Source organism: Pogoniulus pusillus, chromosome 17 (assembly GCF_015220805.1).
Source record: "Pogoniulus pusillus isolate bPogPus1 chromosome 17, bPogPus1.pri, whole genome shotgun sequence".
NCBI lineage: Eukaryota > Metazoa > Chordata > Aves > Piciformes > Lybiidae > Pogoniulus > Pogoniulus pusillus.
In genome coordinates this window covers 22,864,155-22,882,633 of record NC_087280.1, presented here as the reverse complement: position 1 = coordinate 22,882,633, position 18,479 = coordinate 22,864,155, and the positions used below count along the sequence as shown (strand labels likewise).

At 48.5% G+C, this 18,479-nt stretch overlaps 1 protein-coding gene across 1 annotated transcript in view; it reads right to left on the bottom strand.

Annotated features, from left to right (window-relative positions):
* AGBL1 (AGBL carboxypeptidase 1) overlaps positions 1–18,479 on the bottom strand; it is a 387,722-nt gene that overhangs the window by 156,600 nt on the left and 212,643 nt on the right. The window contains exons 20-22 of the mRNA XM_064157083.1: positions 15,550–15,679; positions 7,468–7,599; positions 3,748–3,924 (exon numbers count right to left, since the gene is read on the bottom strand). Coding sequence (XP_064013153.1) covers positions 3,748–3,924; positions 7,468–7,599; positions 15,550–15,679 — 439 coding nt within the window. The remainder of the gene's footprint in view (positions 1–3,747; positions 3,925–7,467; positions 7,600–15,549; positions 15,680–18,479) is intronic.

Below are 18,479 nucleotides of genomic sequence, written 5' to 3'. Positions count from 1 at the left end.
TATTATTTCGAGCTTCTAATGGCACAAATGAAGCAAACGTGGGTGTGAGGAGTGCTGGAGCCTGGCACTCGAAGTCGAGGGAGACCCAGGCATTGGCTGCATTAGGTGTGAGCAGACTGATTGTCTGCTTAACCTGGTGGCTGAACTCAAGGGAGAGGTGGAACGACTGAAGGCTGAAAGGGAATGTAAAAGAGAGCACCATGCTCTGCAGTCCCCCTTGCCAGAGGGAGACGAACAGAGCAACCAAGAAGAATGGATCCAGGTGCCTGCCAGAAGGGGCAAGGGAAAACCCTTCCAGCCATCTTCACATCCCCAGCTGCCCTTACATAACAGATATAGGGCACTAGAGGTTGAGGAGCTGGGCCTGTTTAGCCTGGAGAAGAGGAGGCTCAGGGGTGATCTTATTACTGTCTACAACTACCTGAAGGGGCATTGTAGCCAGGTGGGGGGTGGCCTCTTCTCCCAGGCAACCAGCAATAGAACAAGGGGACACAGTCTCAAGCTGTGCCAGGGTAGGTATAGGCTGGATATTAGGAAGAAGTTCTTCACAGAGAGAGTGATTGGCTGGAATGGGCTGCCCAGGGAGGTGGTGGAGGCACTGTCCCTGGGGGTCTTCAAGAAAAGCCTGGATGAGACACTTAGTGCCATGGTCTGGTTGATTGGTTAGGGCTGGGTGCTAGGTTGGACTGGATGAGCTTGGAGGTCCCTTCCAACCTGGTTGATTCTATGATTCTAAATACCTCCCAGAGGCTGGAGGAGGATGAATCATTAGATATTGATACAATCTGCTGGGTCCCTGGTTTTAGGTCTCGCTAAGCGGTCGCTGCGCTCCTCCTCTATGCAGATCACCACAAGCCTTGGCATTGACTTCAGTCAGGGCACATTTCCCCACTGTCTAAAAGAGATTCAGAACCACTGTTTTGACCTCTGGTGCCTATTAAAAACCCATTAGCACTTCTCAGGAGTAGGGAGTGTTGGATGTAATGCCCAGGGCAATTATATTCTCTTTCTTTAAGCTGTCTGTCGTTTTTCTCCCCTGCCTTTCCTGCCCTGGGATTGATGTGTGGATAGCAGAGCATGCTTAGAACAGCAGCTGAGTACTTCCTGGCTGCAATTTGCAGAGAGGTAAAAGGATTAGCATAGAGCTTTCAAAGATAATAATTTGAATGTCTTATTAATTAATTGTTATTTGTAATAATGACTCTTTCCTTAAGGGTCTTTCAGGATCCTTAACTGCTTATTAGTGCTGTACAGATAAGGATTGCTCCCTAGTGGGAGAAATGAGGTGGAATGTGGAAGCCTTGCACTGAAAGCAACAGGTCTGGGGAATAAACAAGAGGCAGAATTCACCATTTGAGTGGATAGAGAATCATGATCACACCAAAGCAATTACCAGGGTTGGTTCTGTGTGCTTTAGGACTGCCAGGAGATCTCATAGACGGATCATAGAATCAGAGAATGTCAGGGGATGGAAGGGACCTCAGATCACCTGGTCCAGCCCCTCTGCCAGAGCAGCATCACCCAGAGCAGATCACACAGGAGCATATCCAGGTGGTTCTTGAATATCTCCAGAGAGGGAGACTCCACACCCACCCTGGGCAGCCTGTGCCAGTGCTCTGTCACCCTCACAGGGAAAAGTTCTTCCTCAGGTTCACATGGAACCTCCTGTGCCTCAACTTCCACCCACTGCCCCTTGTGCTGTCCCTGGGCATCACCCAGCAGAGCCTGGCTCCAGGCTCACCCCTCACATATTTATAAACATGACTGAGGTCACCCCTTAGTCTCCTCCTCTCCAAGCTCCAAGCCCCAGCTCCCTCAGGCTCTCCTCATGAGGAAGATGTTCAACTTTCTTAATCATCTTTGTGGCTCTGTGCTGGACTCTCTCAAGCAGCTCCTGTCCTTTTTGAGGTGGGGGGGCAGAAATGGACACAATATTCCAATGTCTATGATGCATTTGGTATCAGCCCAGCCCTTCCTACTGATCACAGAATCACAGAATGAACCAGGTTGGAAGAAATCTCCAAGCTTATCAGTTCAACCTAGCACCCAGCCCTGTCCAGTCAACCAGACCATGGCACTAAGTGCCTCATCCAGGCTTTGCTTGAACATCTCCAGGGACAGTGACTCCACCACCTCCCCGGGCAGTCCATTCCAATGCCAATCACTATTTCCATTAAGAACTTCCTCCTAACATCCAGCCTAGGCTTCCTCCAGCACAACTTGAGACTGTGTCCCCTTGTTCCATTGCTGTTTGCCTGGCAGAAGAAACCAACCTCACCTGGCTACAGCCTCCCTTCAGATAGTTGTAGATAGCAATGAGGTCTGCCCTGAGCCTCCTCTTCTACAGGCTGCACACCCCCAGCTCCCATCAAGCCTGGAATCTCACTCAGTATGGAATTCAGTTCTGCCTAGATCAGTAGCAGACATATCTTTGAGCTTGAGGACAGCTGTCAAAAACAGCTTCAGATCAGCTGCCTTTGGCTGACAGCAACTGGTCACCTTCAAATGCAGGATTCTCAGAGCAGGCTCTCATATTTAGCCAGACAAATGCTCACATTGCTAGCCTCTACCAAGGAGCTTGCTGCACCAGTATTCAAGTTAATAACCTTAGAACTAGGCTCAAAGACATCCATGTGATCTGCCAACACAGTTTTTACAGTGCTGTGCTAGCCTTTATTAGAGTAAGTGCCCTATGTCATATCAGAAACATTCTCTCCTTCAGGGAAATGCTTTCAGCTCCAGAGTGGAGTTTCTTTAAATCTCACTGTTGAATGAAACCTCAGAGCAAGTTTTGTGACATGGAAGGTAAAAGAGCAAGGGATCATGAAAACATTTCACTGGAGAGAAACTCCGAGGCATGGCCGCATGGCTCTGGAGGAAGCAGACAGCCACAATCATGGAATCAAGCAGGCTGGAAGAGAGCTCCAAGCTCAGCCAGCCCAACCTAGCACCCAGCCCTGGCCTGTCAGCCAGACCATGGCACTAAGTGCCCCAGCCAGGCTTGGCTGCAACACCTCCAGCCACAGCCACTCCACCACCTCCCTGGGCAGCCCATTCCAATGCCAATCACTCTCTCTGACAACAACTTCATAACAACATCCAGCCCAGACCTGCCCTGGCACAGCTTCAGGCTGTGTCCCCTTCTTCTGGTGCTGGCTGCCTGGCAGCAGAGCCCAACCCCACCTGACCACAGCCTCCCTGCAGGCAGCTGCAGACAGCAATCAGCTCTGCCCTGAGCCTCCTCTGCTGCCGGCTGCACACCCCCAGCTCCCTCAGCCTCTCCTCACAGGGCTCTGCTCCAGGCCCCTCCCCAGCCTTGCTGCCCTTCTCCAAACACTTTCCAGCACCTCAACATCTCTCTTGAATTCAGGAGCCCAGAACTGGACACAGCACTCCAGGTGTTGCCTGAGCAGTGCTGAGCACAGGGTCAGAAGAACCTCCCTTGTCCTGCTGCCCACACTGCTCCTGAGCCAGCCCAGGATGCCATTGGCTCTGCTGCCCACCTGGGCACTGCTGCCTCCTCTGCAGCTCCTCTCTCCCAGCACCCCCAGCTCCCTCTCTGCCTGGTTGCTCTCAGCCACTCTGTCTCCAGCCTGTAGTGCTGCTTGGGGTTGTTGTAACCAAAATATCAAGACAACCAGAAAATGCCAAACATCAAGACAACAACTGTCCCCTGCACTTTAGCCTTCCAAGCTTGTGAGCTGTGTGTTAGGAGGATGGCACAGGTTTGTTGGCAGGTTTACTCACCTTGTAGAGTCCATGGCTGCAGCTGCAGTATGTGCTCTCCATAGTGTAGCTCCTCAGCACACCCATTTCCTTCCACACCACCACCCTGGCCGTTGACTCCCGGGACTTCTCCACCAGGAAGCTGCAGCTGTTCATGACAAATGCAGGGGCCACTTTGTCCAGGATTTTAGGAAGAGTCTATGGGAAAACATCAGCAGTGATGAGAAAATGAGCAGATGTGCTTGTCTTTATGTTATACATATGTTTATGTTATACATGTTATAGATATATATACAGAGAGAGAGAAACCTGTGGGGTTTAATGTGCATATAATCAGATCTATCTGTAGATAGTGAAAGCTCCACCCAGGGCATCATGTCCATCTCATGTGAAACCCTCAGATTCCAGTATCTACTTCAACCCCGTGGGTAAACCAGAAGAGATTCAGCACACTTGATGTATCTCACTCACAATCAAGGATTTTCACACCCAAGTCACTTGCAAGAGTTTTGTTTTCAGACCTTAACCTGCAGCTTCCTGTGGTGCTGCACAGAGAGCTGCAGTCACAGAACCACAGAACTGTCAGGGTTGGAAGGGGCCACAAGGATCATCCAGTTCCAACACCTCACACTAGATCAGGTTGCCCAGAGCCACATCCAGCCTGGCCTGAAAAACTTCAAGGGATGAGGCTTCCACCACCTCCCCAGGCAAGCTGCTCCAGTGTCTCATAACCTTCATGGTGAAGAACTTCTTTCTATACCTAATATAAACCTCCTCTCCTCTAGCTTGGATCCTTTCCTCCCAATCCTATCACTACCTGATGCCCTAGAAAGTCCCTCCTCAGCTTTCTTGTAGCTTCCTTCAGGTACTGGAAGCCACAAGAAGGTCTCCTTGGAGCCTTCTCCAGACTGAACAAGCCCAACTCTCTCAGCCTGTCCTCACAGGATAGGAGCCTGCAGCCCTCTGATCATGCTCATGGCCCTTCCCGTCATGGGTCAGTCCCTGACATTCCTGCTTTCTCCCCTCCAGCTATACTACATCTCCTCCCACTACCATCCACAATCTGACAAGGAGTTCCCCTATGGAAGTGTGCTTCCATGTAGTGCTTCCAGGATTCCCTGGCTATGGGTTGAAAAGGAATTAAACAAAATGCAGCAGACCCATATCCCCTGGGTGTTTACAAGCATCAGAATGATGCTGAAATCCAGTTAGACTGTGTGTGAATCATACAATCAACCAGGTTGGAAGAGACCTCCAAGATCATCCAGTCCAACCTAGCACCCAGCCCTGGCCAAGCAACACAGAATCAACCAGGTAGGAGGAGACATTCAACATCATCCAGTCCAACCTATCACCTAGCCCTGTCCAGTCAACACAGAATCAAGCAGGTTGGAAGAGACCTCCAAGATCATCCAGTCCAACCTATCACCCAGCCCTGTCCAGTCAACACAGAATCAAGCAGGTTGGAAGAGATCTCCAAGCTCATCCAGTCCAACCTAGCACCCTACCCAATCAGTGTAGAATCACAGAAACAACCAACACTCAGTGCCATGGTCTGGTTGATTGGCCAGGGCTGGGTGCTAGGTTGGACTGGATGAGTTTGGAGCTCTCTTCCAAGCTGTTGATTGCATGATTCTGTGCTTCTGTGAACATGGAAGCATAGCCTTTACCTGCACCCACACACAGACTGTCCTGCAAATACACACCATCCAAAACCAATCCCCAGTCCCTAATCCACTTTTTGCAGTTTTAAGCCAAGTGAAATTTTATTCCTAATCAATCTTGTCCCTTTAATTAAATCAAAACTCTGGCAGGTACCAGAAAGGTCTCCGTGCGCAGGACTCATTTGGGAGCATTAACAAATCTGGATTTAATATTCTTTTCATTTCAGCAGCCTTCACTGGATTTCACACTAATGGTTCTTTCTTCTCTACTTATCCTTCTCCTTAATTATCTTTCAATGGTGTATCTTGAAAGAGTGAAAACACCCTCCTTTAAGGGATGCTTTCATGATAATGCAGCAGTGTGGCTGCTCCCCTGCTCAGGCACAGCTGGGTTTAGCAAAGGAAGCTGCTCCTCTCACACAGGACCCTGCCCATAAACATCCAACCCCATTAGGAGAGAGGGGAATTATATTTCTCAACTGCTGTCCTGGCAGATTGCTGTCAAAGGAGCCTGCAACAGCTATCAAAAGGACAAATCTTCAAGCTGGGCTTTGTGATGCCAGCGCTGCACAAGCTACCCAAGGCCACCGAATGTTAGGAGGTAATGAAGACTCTTACTCCTCTATATTGTGCCAGGGGCTACAGCTGAAATCTATGACCTATGAGGTAAAGTCCAAACACCAACATTATCTTGAGGTATTTGATGTCTTGCTCCAGAGGAGAAAAATAAGTCATGGAGGCTGGATTAATCCCCAGCTACCTACAGAATGCAAGAGAGAAAGGCTGTGCAAACAGAGCAAGGGAGCAGGTCTGAGGCAGGGCTGGGATTCTGCTGCAGCCTCTAAGTGTAGCTGGGTTCTACAAACCCACTTTCCCCATGCTAAGGAGGAAGAGGGTGATCTGTAGGCAGATCTGTAGGCATCTCCCATTTTGCTCCAGTGTGAGTAGTTTGAACCACAAAATCTTTCCTACAGGCCACTGCAGTGGGTAGCTTTGGAGCCTTTCTTCATCGCAGGTTCAAGACAGGTTCTGGATGCTGACAGCAGCATTTGAATTCAGGTTGAGTGACAGTGAACCATCCTCAGCCTCTTCAAGCCCTCTGAATTCAAACACAGTGAAAGATGTCCTGAATCATAGAATCAAGCAGGTTGGAAGAGACCTCCAAGCTCACACAGTTCAACCTATCACACAGCCCTATCCAATCAACCGGACCATGGCACTGTGCCCCAGCCGACTGTAAGTGCTGTCCCTGCTTGTTTTGTGAAGCAGAGTTTGCCACAGAGACCCTCATCAAGAGTGCTGCAGCACCTTCTTGCAGTAAAGTTTCCATACCCTGTGTACAGCAGCAGATGAACATGGAAGATGTAGCAACCCTAAGGGAAGACAGAAGCGTAGAATGGCTCAGGCTGGAAGGGACCTCGAGGTCATCTATCCCAATCTCCTTGACGTGGACAGACACCTCTCATCCAGACTCAGCTGCTCAAGGCCTCATCCAACCTGGACTTCAATGCTCCCAGGCAGGAGGCAGCCACAACCTCCCTGGGCAGCCTATTTCAACCTGTTCCTTGTACTGGAGAACTTCTTCCTCAGCTCCAGTCTAACCCTGCTCTCTCTCAGCTTCGAATCCTTCCCCCTTTCCTATCTCTAGACAGCCTCATGAAAAGTCCCTCTGCAGCCTTCCTGTAGGATTCCTTCAGCTATTAGAAGGCAGCTATGAGGTCCCCCTGCAGTCTTCTCTTCTCCAGCTTCATGCCCCAAGCTCCCTCATCCTATCCTCCTGTGTTGTTATCTCTGGGCCATTGCTCCTCTGGAGTAAGAAAGACTTGCACCTATCTCCAAGATCAGGCCTTATCTTAACTAGCAGCATAGAATCACAGAATCAACCAGGTTGGCAGAGACCTCCAAGCTCATCCAGTCCAACCTAGCACCCAGCCCTAGCCAGTCAACCAGACCATGGCACCAAGTGCCTCATCCAGGCTTTTCTTGAACACCCTCAGGGATGGTGACTCCACCACCTCCCTGGTGATAGGTGCACACAGGCAGCAGTAACTGCAGAAGGAGACAAAGCAGGACCTACCCTGTAGCCAACATCTTCTGTGATAACTGCTGTGTCAACCATGCAGCCTGCTTGCCACAGGGTCTCCTTGATGCTGCAGCCATAAAGAAACACATTCTTCTTCTGGGAGTGTCCATGGTAATCACAGAACACCTAGGGAGAGCACAAAAAAAGGCAAAAGCTTGAACACCAAAGAATAAAGTTTCCTGGTTCTTCACAGTAAGCACTCTAAGAGTAGGGTGAGCTTAACAACTTCTTTTTATTCAGGTCTTTTCAGAGGAGCTTGGACTCTGGGCCATGCCTGTAACCTGTGTCAAACTTTGTTAGCCAGTTGCATCTTGCTTCGTTTATTTGCTGTGACACCATCTCCAGGATCCAGAGTCAAGGCTGGCACATTTCTGTCTGCAGCAGAAACAAATATGACACCTGTGCAAGGATCCATGGCAACTCAGGAACCTAAGGCTTCAAGGCAGCTTGTGACACAACACCACAGCAACTCGTCAGGCTCTTTCTCCTTTTGAACTCCTAAACTCCAGCTTTAGCCTCATGGCGTATGAAATCTGTGCCTTCCTGAGCAATTAATCATCACTTTGGCACCTTTAGATCCCTGCTATGTCATTTTCAGGAGAGCATAACTGTGCAGCTGTATGGCACAATGCTGGCAGATCTCTACATTAATTGGGGTTGACCTTAATGTCTACTCACGCTATAGAGTCACAGAATGGTTTAGGTTGGAAGGGATCTCAAAGCTCAGCCACTTCCAACCCCCCAACATAGGCAGGGACATCTCCCACTAGAGCAGGTCACTCAAGGTCTCATCCAGCCTGGTCCTGAACGCCTCCAGGGAGGTTGTGGAGCACAGAAGCACAAAATGTGATCTTTGATCTTTGATCACATTGGGTGATTCTGTGCTCCACATCCTCCCTGAGCAACCTGTGCCAGTGTCTCACCACTCTCACTGCAAAGAATTTCTTCCTACCATCCAGTTTCAATCTCCCTTCTGCCACTTCAAACCCATTCCTCCTCATCCTGGCATTACAAGACCTTGTCAATAGTCCCTCCCCAGCCTTCCTTTAGCTTCCTTCAGATACTGGAAGGCCACTCCAAGGTCTCCTGGAAGCCTTCTCTTCTCCAGGCTGCAGAGCCCCAACTCTCTTAGCCTGTCCTCACAGCAGAGCTGCTGCAGCCCTCTCAGCATCTTGGTTGTCTCCTCTGGACTGGCTCCAACACTTCCATGTCCTGCTTGTGTTGGGGGCTCCAGAAGTGCACCCAGGACTGCAGGTGGGGTCTGAAGAGAGCAGAGCCAAGGGGCAGAATCCCCTCCCTTGCCCTGTGCCCACACTGCTCTTGCTGCAGCCCAGCACAGGGTTGTGTCTGGGCTGCACGTGTGCATTGCCAGCTCATGTTCTGGTAGCCAAGTGCAGAACATGATCTTTCTTCTTGGCAAATAATCTAACTCTCCACTAATCTGTCTATCTAATCCACCTCCCCTATGTCAGGTGTCACAGACACCAGGCACAAGGCACATTCCTCCCAGCTTGAGCGGAAGTTTGGGTTGCCTTTATAGGCAGATATCGACTCCTATAGAAATGAAAATCACAATTTAATGACCCAAGAGGTAAATATTGAACCAAGCCTTAAAGAATAATCAATCTCTGTGCCCTCTGAGATATGAAGTCAATATACACACTGCTGTTACATATATTTCTCCATGTCTTTATTAGGAATATTCAGAAATCTGTCAATGGAAGGACAAGAATTTCTAAAGAGGAGGAATCTGCTCCTTTTAAAGCTGTAGACACCAAGATGGAGAGAGGAGCTTCAAGATCTTTCTGAAACAGCTTTCCAGGGCTTATAGTGGAGGCAAAAGAATGGTAGGGAGGAATCACAGATCTGTATAAAGAGAAGTGAGGGGGAGGGTGGTGAAACACTGGTAGGGAAGGATCATAGATGAGTCTAAAGAGAGGTGGGGGTGAGGGTGGTGAAACACAGGTTGCCCAGGGAGGTTGTGGAGCACAGAAGCACAGAATGTGATCAAAGATCCCATTCTGTGCTTCTGTGCTCCACAACCTCCCTGGAGGAGTTCAGGACCAGGCTGGATGAGGCTTTGAGTGACCTGTTCTAGTGGGAGGTGTCCCTGCCTACAGCAAGGGGTGGGAACTGGATGCTCTTTGAGGTCCCTTCCAACCTAAACCATTCTATGAGTCTAACTATGGGGTAAAGAGATATTCATGTCCTTACGTAAATACTTACACAAGAGGGGAGAAACAGATGGAGCAGATGAGCTCCTTCCACCAACTGTTAGGGCAAGATCTACTCTAGGATGTTTATTTACCAGCTATGCAGTAACTAAGTTTAGCTCTAGCAAGTCAGGGAGTTTAATTACCCAGGAACTGAGCATGTGCACTCTTTCAGCTTCTCTCACTGACAGGAACCTGACATACTGAAGAAGCTAAGGCACAAAAGAGCCATTTCACTCACCCTACCTAGGTGGACCTGTCAACTTTTCCTTCCAGCATCACCACTCAGCTCCACCTCTTTGCAGTCCTCTGGGTCTGCACATCTACAGGGATATTGTGGAGAGGCTGCTGCTGGGATCTTCTTACAGGTATTTAGAGACAGAACAAGAGGGAATGACCTCAAGCTGAGGCTGGGGAGGTTTAGATTGGACATTAGGACAAAGAGAGTGGTCAGGGACTGGAGTGAGCTGCCCAGGGAGGTGGTGGAGTCAGCCACTTTGGATGTGTTTAAGGGTGGTTTGGATATGGTGCTTAGGGCCATGGTTTGAGGGGAATCTTGTGGAGCAGGGTCATAGGCTGGACTTCGTGATCCTGAGGGGCTTTGCCAACCTGCATGTGTCTGTGCTTCTGTGATCTCCATCCCTGCAGGACACACTTAGAATCATAGAATCCACCAGGTTGGAAGAGAGCTCCAAGCTCAGCCAGTCCAACCTAGCACCCAGCCCAGGCCACTCAACCAGACCATGGCACTAAGTGCCTCATGCAGGCTTTGCTTCAACACCTCCAGGCACAGGGACTTCACCACCTCCCTGGGCAGCCCATTCCAATGCCAATCACTCTCTGCCAACAACTTCCAACACCTGAAGCCTGTGAGCAGCAACCTACCCCACAACGATGCTCCTCCTTGCCACCAAGCAAAGGCAGAAAGGGGAAGTCAAGCAGGGAAGTCTGAAAGCTGCTCTTTGGTGCAAACCTACAACCAACATCAACTCCAAAGGCTCCACAGATCCCAGAGATTCAGCCTTCCCTTCCCCAGGCTGTGTGCATGTTTTGTTTATGTACCCCCTGCACTTGAAGCAACTTTGTCTGAAGCACTTGCAACTAACCTGTACTGCCTCCAGAGAGCTGCATTTATTGCTTCTCTTAATGACAGACATTTCTCCAGCTAGTGTTTCATCTAAGCTATCAGCAATAGCTATCATAGCTTAGGTTAACCACAGGTGTCACCTAAAATTTATGCTTATGAATATCAATGAGGATTTTATGGGGCTTGCCTGGTTTCAAGATTGAGAACCCAGCTCAATTGGGTATCAATTACCTACCAATTCACAGAATTACCAACAGGCAAACCCCACAATATATTATCTGCCTAAAATATGATGTTATGTATCAGAAGCAGGCAGGGATGATCAGACAGTCAGCCAGCAGGGCTCCCTGCTCAGCAGCAGGTCTATAATCCTGCCCCTCAGGAAATCTGTTGATGATCCCTCAGTGACAGGTCTGGAATGAGACTTCTTTACTGGCAACAGATTCTCCAAGGCAGGTTCTGCAGCATGGTTGCTGTTTCAGGCCATGGGATCATTCACTGATTCTCACCACAGTGCTGCTAGAAATACTTTCATTCCATTTGCAAGCTGCACAGAGCTGTGTTTCAGCTGGGGCTGTGGATACTGCATAAAATCATAGAACCAAGCAGGTTGGAAGAGAGCTCCAAGCTCAGCCAGCCCAACCTAGCACCCAGCCCTGGCCAAGCAACCAGACCATGGCACTAAGTGCCCCAGCCAGGCTTGGCTTCAACACCTCCAGCCACAGCCACTCCACCACCTCCCTGGGCAGCCCATTCCAATGCCAATCACTCTCTCTGACAACAACTTCCTCCTCACAGCCAGCCTAGACCTGCCCTGGCACAACTTGAGGCTGTGTCCCCTTCTTCTGTTGCTGGCTGCCTGGCAGCAGAGCCCAACCCCACCTGGCTACAGCCTCCCTGCAGGCAGCTGCAGACAGCAATGAGCTCTGCCCTGAGCCTCCTCTGCTGCAGGCTGCACACCCCCAGATCCCTCAGCCTCTCCTCACAGGGCTCTGCTCCAGGCCCCTCCCCAGCCTTGCTGCCCTTCTCCAAACACCTTCCAGCACCTCAACATCTCTCCTCAATTTAGGAGCCCAGAACTGGACACAGTACTCAAGGTGTGGCCTGAGCAGTGCTGAGCACAGGGGCAGAAGAACCTCCCTTGTCCTGCTGCCCACACTGCTCCTGAGCCAGCCCAGGATGCCATTGGCTCTGCTGCCCACCTGGGCACACTGCTGCCTCATTTTCAGCCTACTATCTACCAGCACCCCCAGGTCCCTTTCCTCCTGGCTGCTCTCCAGCAGTCACTTCCAATGTTCATGCCCAGTTCTTTTTTACCCTGTGTCTTTGTGCCTGGCTGTCACACTGGTGGAGGGCTGATGTCTCTGCATTCAGTCAAGCCTAAGCCATATTCTGTAGCCTGAGAATCCCAAACAGAATTCTTCCTGGAATGTGCCTGCAAAACACTAAGCAAATGTGAGACCTAGCAGTGTTTTTCTCTCCAGCCTGTCCTTCCACATGACTGGGATACTAACACAAACCAGTCAAAATCCCAAGGCTTGCACTCCCTGGGGTCTGACTCAAGGCCACATGCAAATGTTCATCTATTTAAAGGCTTTTTTTTTTGCCAGCACTGATTATCCTAAAGGTAAGGGCTGCTCTGTAACTCAAAAACAACCCCCTCATGAGTCACACAACCAGGCCCCTTTTAAAACAAAGGAAAAGCAAAATGGAAAGCAAGAAGATCTGTTGGAAACAGAAGGGTTTGAAATGTATTTGTGTGTGTGCAAAGTCTCCTTTTTCACCCCTTAATAACGTCATGACAGGACTTTGAATCACAGACTTTTGAAGCAGCTACACCTAGGGCTTCTCCCTCACAGTGAGCTGCACCCTTGCAGGCAGAAGCTTGTTTCCAAGCAGGATATAATGCCTTTGAATGGCAGCAAACTGCTCAGTGCCTCCTGGTTCCTAGGAAGTTCTCTGCCCTCTCCAACAGCATCCTGTATTCACTGCAGCTCAGGCTCTGTGCAAGCTGCAGGCTCCCTGTTGCATGCTGCAACTGCATTGTCAACTGCAGCTTCTAGACCAACTTCTCACCACAAATGCTCAAGGAGGGAGCAATTTTCCTCTCCCCATCAGATCTTCCAGACAAAAGGTCTCCAAACCCTCTTACTTTGCTTCTATTAATTGAAAGGAGATGCCACAGCCACAGAGGACTGCAATGCCGCAGCGCATGCAGCTCTTTGTGACAAAGAAGAATAGGACTTAGTGGGCTGTTGTCTCTAGAACTCATCACTTAAAATGGCTTTGGGTTGAAAGGCTGTTAGCTTTAAAGCTCTTTTCCTCCTTCAAGCAGCTGTGCTTTGCTTTGAAGCAGCTGCTTGCACATCCCTAGGATAAATGAAACTAAATCACTTCACAGAAGTCACTTGGCTATTGGTGAACTTGGCTCCATGGGATCTCCAAGGTGAAAAACAGGGAAGGAAAGAAGAGAAGGAAGGAAAGGGGGGAAAAAGAAAAAGAAGAAAAGAAGAAAGGAAGGAAAGAAGAAAGGGAGGAAAGAGAAAAGGAAGGAAGGAAAGAAAAATGAAGGAAAGAAAAATGAAGGAAAGAAAAATGAAGGAAAGAAAAATGAAGGAAAGAAAAATGAAGGAAAGACAAATGAAGGAAAGAAGAAAGGAAGGAAAGAAAAAAGGAAGGAAAGAAGAAAGGAAAGAAAGAAAAAAGGAAGGAAAGAAGGAAAGAAAGGAAAGGAGGAAAGGAAGGAAAGGGGGAAAAAGAAGGAAAGGAAAAAAAGGAAAGAAGGAAAGAAAAATAGAAAGAAAAAAGAAAGAAAAAAGAAGGAAAAAAGAGAAAAATAGAAAGAAAAAAGCAGGAAAGAAAGAAGTAGGGAAGGAAGGAAAACAAGAAGGAAAGGAAAATAAGAAGGAAAGGGAAAAAAGAAGGAAAGGAAAAAGAAGAAAGAAAAAAGGAAGAAAAGAAAAAGAAGGAAAGAAAAAAGAAGGAAAGGAAAAAGAAGAAAAAAAGGAAGAAAAGAAAAAGAAGGAAAGAAAAAAGAAGGAAAGGAAAAGGAAGGAAAGGAAAAAAGAGCAAATATGCAAAGAAAAAAAAGGAAATAAAAAAGGAAAGAAGGAAAGAAAAAAGAAGGAAAGGAAATTAAGAAGGAAAGGGAAAAAAGAAGCAAAGGGAAAAAAGGAAGAAAAGAAAGAAGAAAAACAAAAAGAAGGAATGGAAAAAGTGAGAGAAACAATTGAAAGAAAAAAAGAAGGTAAGAAAAAAGAAGAAATAAAAAAGGAAGCAAAGAAAGAAAAAGAAGGAAAGAAAAAAAGGAGAGGCAGCAGCAGCAGCCCAGCTTACTTTTGGAGGAGAGAACAGGCATTTCTGAGCATGTCTAAACTAAAATCAATGCACTCTTCAAAGGCAAAGAAAAATCAGTTTACCTAGTCTGACGTGCAGCCTTAGAGTGAGGGAGAGGATGAAATCAATAGTCTGCCTTCACTCAGCAAGGATGAAACTTGCACTGAGTGCTCAGCTTTGGGCACCTGGATATGGCAAGGAGGGCTGTGCATTGCAAGAGGGCAGCTAGCAAAGAGCAGAGCAGAACAAGACTGCTCTGAAGCGAAGGGAAAGGTTGGTGAGCAAATTCACAGCTGAGGTGAACTTCCACACTATTCCTCTGCCTGAAGAGTTGAATTTCAGGGCTGTTGTCTTAGCCAAGAAGCCCACATTCCCACAAGGATTCACTTTTAAAAGGCTTACAGACATTTTCATCTTGCCTGGGGCTTTTCTCCTCAAACCCAGCAGGAATTTAGTGGTTGTGGACATTTCCTGCCTGACTGTAGCTATCATCAGCCAGCCTGCTGCTCTGTACACCCACAGCTGTTTGTTAACATTTGAACCTCCTCATGGCTTTTCTCCTGAGGTCTCAGATCCTTTCATTCCGTGGATGGCTGAACAGATGGGATGGATCCCAGCCCTATCCCAGTTGTAACTTTAGGTGAGATCTATTTCATGAACTCCTGGTACCCACCAAACCCACCCCAATTTCCTTCCCATTACCAAAGCACTGAGGCAGTTGAGATATTTTGAGGGCTGCTTCCTGTGTTTTGGTGATTGCTTGGGATGTTCCAGCATGAGTTTTTGCACAGTCCATTCACACTAAATCTGTGTGGAATTCTTCTTATCCTTGGCAGGAAGATAACAATCAGCTACTCATAATATTCCAGTTAACTTGGAGTATTTCCAGGATATCACAGGATCATAGAATCAGTTAGGGCTGGAAGGGACCACAAGGATCAGCCAGTTCCAACCCCCTGCCATGGGCAGGGACACCTCACACTACATCAGGCTGTGCAGAGCCTCATCCAGCCTGGCCTTAAATACCTCCAGGGATGAGGCTTCCACCACCTCCCTGGGCAACCCCTTCCAGGTTCTCACTGCCCTCATGCTGAGCAACTTCTTCCTAACATCCAGCCTGAATCTTCCCATTTCTAGCTTGGTTCCATTCCCTCCAGACCTGTCACTACCTGACAGCCTAAAAGAGCTCTGAGGGGGTTAATGTTCAAGTTTATGTTCCAGGTATGCAGAGCTTCAGAACTTTGGAGCTGCTGGTTGGAACACTTGGTAAATAATAAACATCAGCTAAGACTTCCAAGCCAGAGGAAGAGGTTTGGAAGTGTGTAAGAGGATAGCACAACAGCAAAGGATGCTTTCCAAATCACTTTAGCTCTAAAAGGAGACTGTCCATGCAAGCAGCAAGCAAACAGTAACTCACAAAAGATCTTGGAAGACACTCACCAGAGGAGCTCGGCCAATGCTTCGCAGGTAATAGAGAAGCCCTTTGGCATGGTAAATAGTTGGATGGAGCTGGGAATTAGGTGTCAGCCACTGCCTGTTCAGATCATCCCCACTCAGTGAACAACGGTGGCTGAAATCAGAAAGAGACACATCACAAACCAGCAAAACACAATCTGCCTGCAAAAAGTTCCTGATTCCAGCAAGCTCTGGCACAGGGACAGAGGTTGTTAACTACAACACAAAGATAAAGGTTTTGAGCTTGGAGCTGGAATGAACCAAGAGTCCCTGCTGTAATTCAAAGGTGCCTTTCATAGAAGCCTGGAAGAGCTTAGGTTGGAAGGGCCCTCAGGGATCACCCACCATGGGCAGGGATACATCTCAACTAGACTCAGTTGGTCAAGGCTTTCAACACCCCCAGGCAGGAGGCATCCTCAGCCTCCATGGGCAACCTATTCCAGCATCTCACCGCCCTCCACCCTCATACTGAAGAACTCCTTCCTCAGCTCCAGTTTAACTCTCTTCTTCCTCAGCTTCAAACTATTCCTCCTTGACCTCTCTCTAGACAATCTCAGGAAAAGTTCCTCTGCAGCCTCCCTGTAGGATCCCTTCAGCTATTGGAAGGCAGCTTTAAGCTCCCCCCAGTGTTTTCTCTTCTCCAGGCTGCACACCCCCAGCTCCCTTGGCCTGTCCTCATAGCAGGATCATCTTTGTGGCCTCCTCAGGACTCCCTTCAGCAGCTTTGAGTCCTTCTACTGGGGCCAGCAGAAGTGAAGGCAGGAGTGGAGGTGAGGTCTCAGCAGAGAAGAGTAAAGGTTCAGAATCCCCTCTCTTGCCCTGCTGCTCACACTACTCCTGATATAGCCTGGAAAACAATTTGCCTTCTGTGCTGCACATGCCCAGGTAACAAATGGAATCTCAGTAGCCCTGGATCCAGGTAACACAGGGAGTCTGAGAAATGGAGCTCCTCACTGAAGCCTAGGACACAATTTGCCTTCTGGGCTGCATGAGTGCACTGCCAGCTCATGGTGAGCTCCTCAACAATCAGTATCAAAACTCTGGAGATATAAATTTCATCATTTCCTTTCCTCCCAAGGTTTCCATAGTGGCAGTCCTGAAAAGAAATGCAGTTTGGTGTGGGTTTTTTTTTCCCCTTTACCTCAGTAAGCACAGATCAAAAAGCTACATACAAACAAAAAGCCTTCTGAATGTTCCAAACTCTCTGCTGGCTATGAAATCCACCCATAGTTTCCACAGAGCACAGGCTTCTCAAAGCCTCCACAGCAAACAAGTACATCCAACTCCTACTCATTCTAATTGAAGACAGGCACTTGAATCTCTCTGACTAGCCTGAAATATGAATGCACTTAGATGAGATGAGCTGGGTACCTCATTTAAGCTCCTCCACTCACAAGAAATGCAGCTATCTAAAGCACATCAAGAAGATCCTGATGCATGCTACATCATTATGTGGAACAATTACCTAGCTTCAGTGCAAAGCCTGAATAAAAAGCTACACAAGGATCCCAAATTTGCACCAAGAAAATGCTTCCCTGAGTTGGTTTGAACATATTCTGTTACTCACTCAGATTGTGGAGGGTGCTTGGTCGTGTGGAGCAGCACATCACTGCTCAGCTCTGCAAAACCCACCCAATCTTCCTCCTCACTGAGGGTGGAGATCCAAGCCTCCTCGGACTTCTCAAAGGGTTTGCTGCCATTTGGTTCACAGTTTTCAAATCACAATGTGCTGATGAAATTCAGAAAGCAACCCTCCAGCATGTACAAGATACTGTGCTGGCTCCTTGTCACAGGATGGCTCAGGTTGGAAGGGACCTCAGAGATCCTCTGCTCCAACCTTCCCACCATGGGCAGGGACAGCACTCAACTAGACTCAGCTGCTCAAGGTCTCATCCAGCCTGGCCTTCAACACACCCAGGGAGGAGGCAGCCACAGCCTCCCCGGGCAGCCTATTCAGAGTCTCACCATCCTCATACTGAACAGCTTCTTCCTCAGCTCCAGTCTAACCCTGCTCTGCTTCAGCTTCAAACCATTCCCCCTTGGCCTGTCTCTAGGCACCCTCATGAAGAGTCTTTCAGCAGCCTCCCTGTAGGACCCCTTCAGGCACTGGCAGGCAGCTCTGAGGTCTCCCCAGAGTCTTCTCTTCTCCAAGCTGTACACCCCCAGCTCCCTCAGCTTGTCCTCACAGCAGAGCTGCTCCAGCCCCTGGATCATCTTTGTGGCCTCCTCTGCCCTCACTTCAGCAGCTCTGTATCCTTCTTCTAGCTGGGGACAGCAGAACTAGAGGCAGGATTGGAGGTGAGCAGGGAAGAGTCCAGGGGCAGATTCCCTTTGCTTGCTCCTCTGCCCACACTCCTCTGGATGCAGCCTGCAGCCCAGGACAGGATTTGTCTGCTGGACTGCAGGAGCTCACTGCTATCCAGTTCAGCACTAGAATGCTGCTGCTGGCATTAATCACTTGGGCTGGCTTGTGCTCTAAAAAACTAAAAGTGAATGAAATAGTTCAATACTAAGTGCTGGATGTTATGGAGGTGGCCCCAGGTTTGCTGTTCCAGTCTCCTAGGATGGAATGCAAATGCATTCCTGGGGACATGATCTGCTGTAGTGGCAGAGCCTTGCACTGATTGAGGCTGGAGTGTGCTGTTTGTAGCATCAGTGACATCCTCAATGCCCTTGTAAATGATGCTTGAAGAAAAAAGGTCATAAGGCAGGAATGCTTTAAAAAAGCCTAAACAACTGAGAGCCAGCTAGAAGCAGAAGATAAATACTAAGAGTCACTAAGAATATTTAATACATATTTAATGTAGAAAAAAAACAGGTCTCTAATGCCATCTTGGGGTTTCTGGCAACATCACAAGATCTCTTCCGAGTCTGCTCTAGTTTCTCTGGTATCTGAATACCTCCTTTCCTCCTAC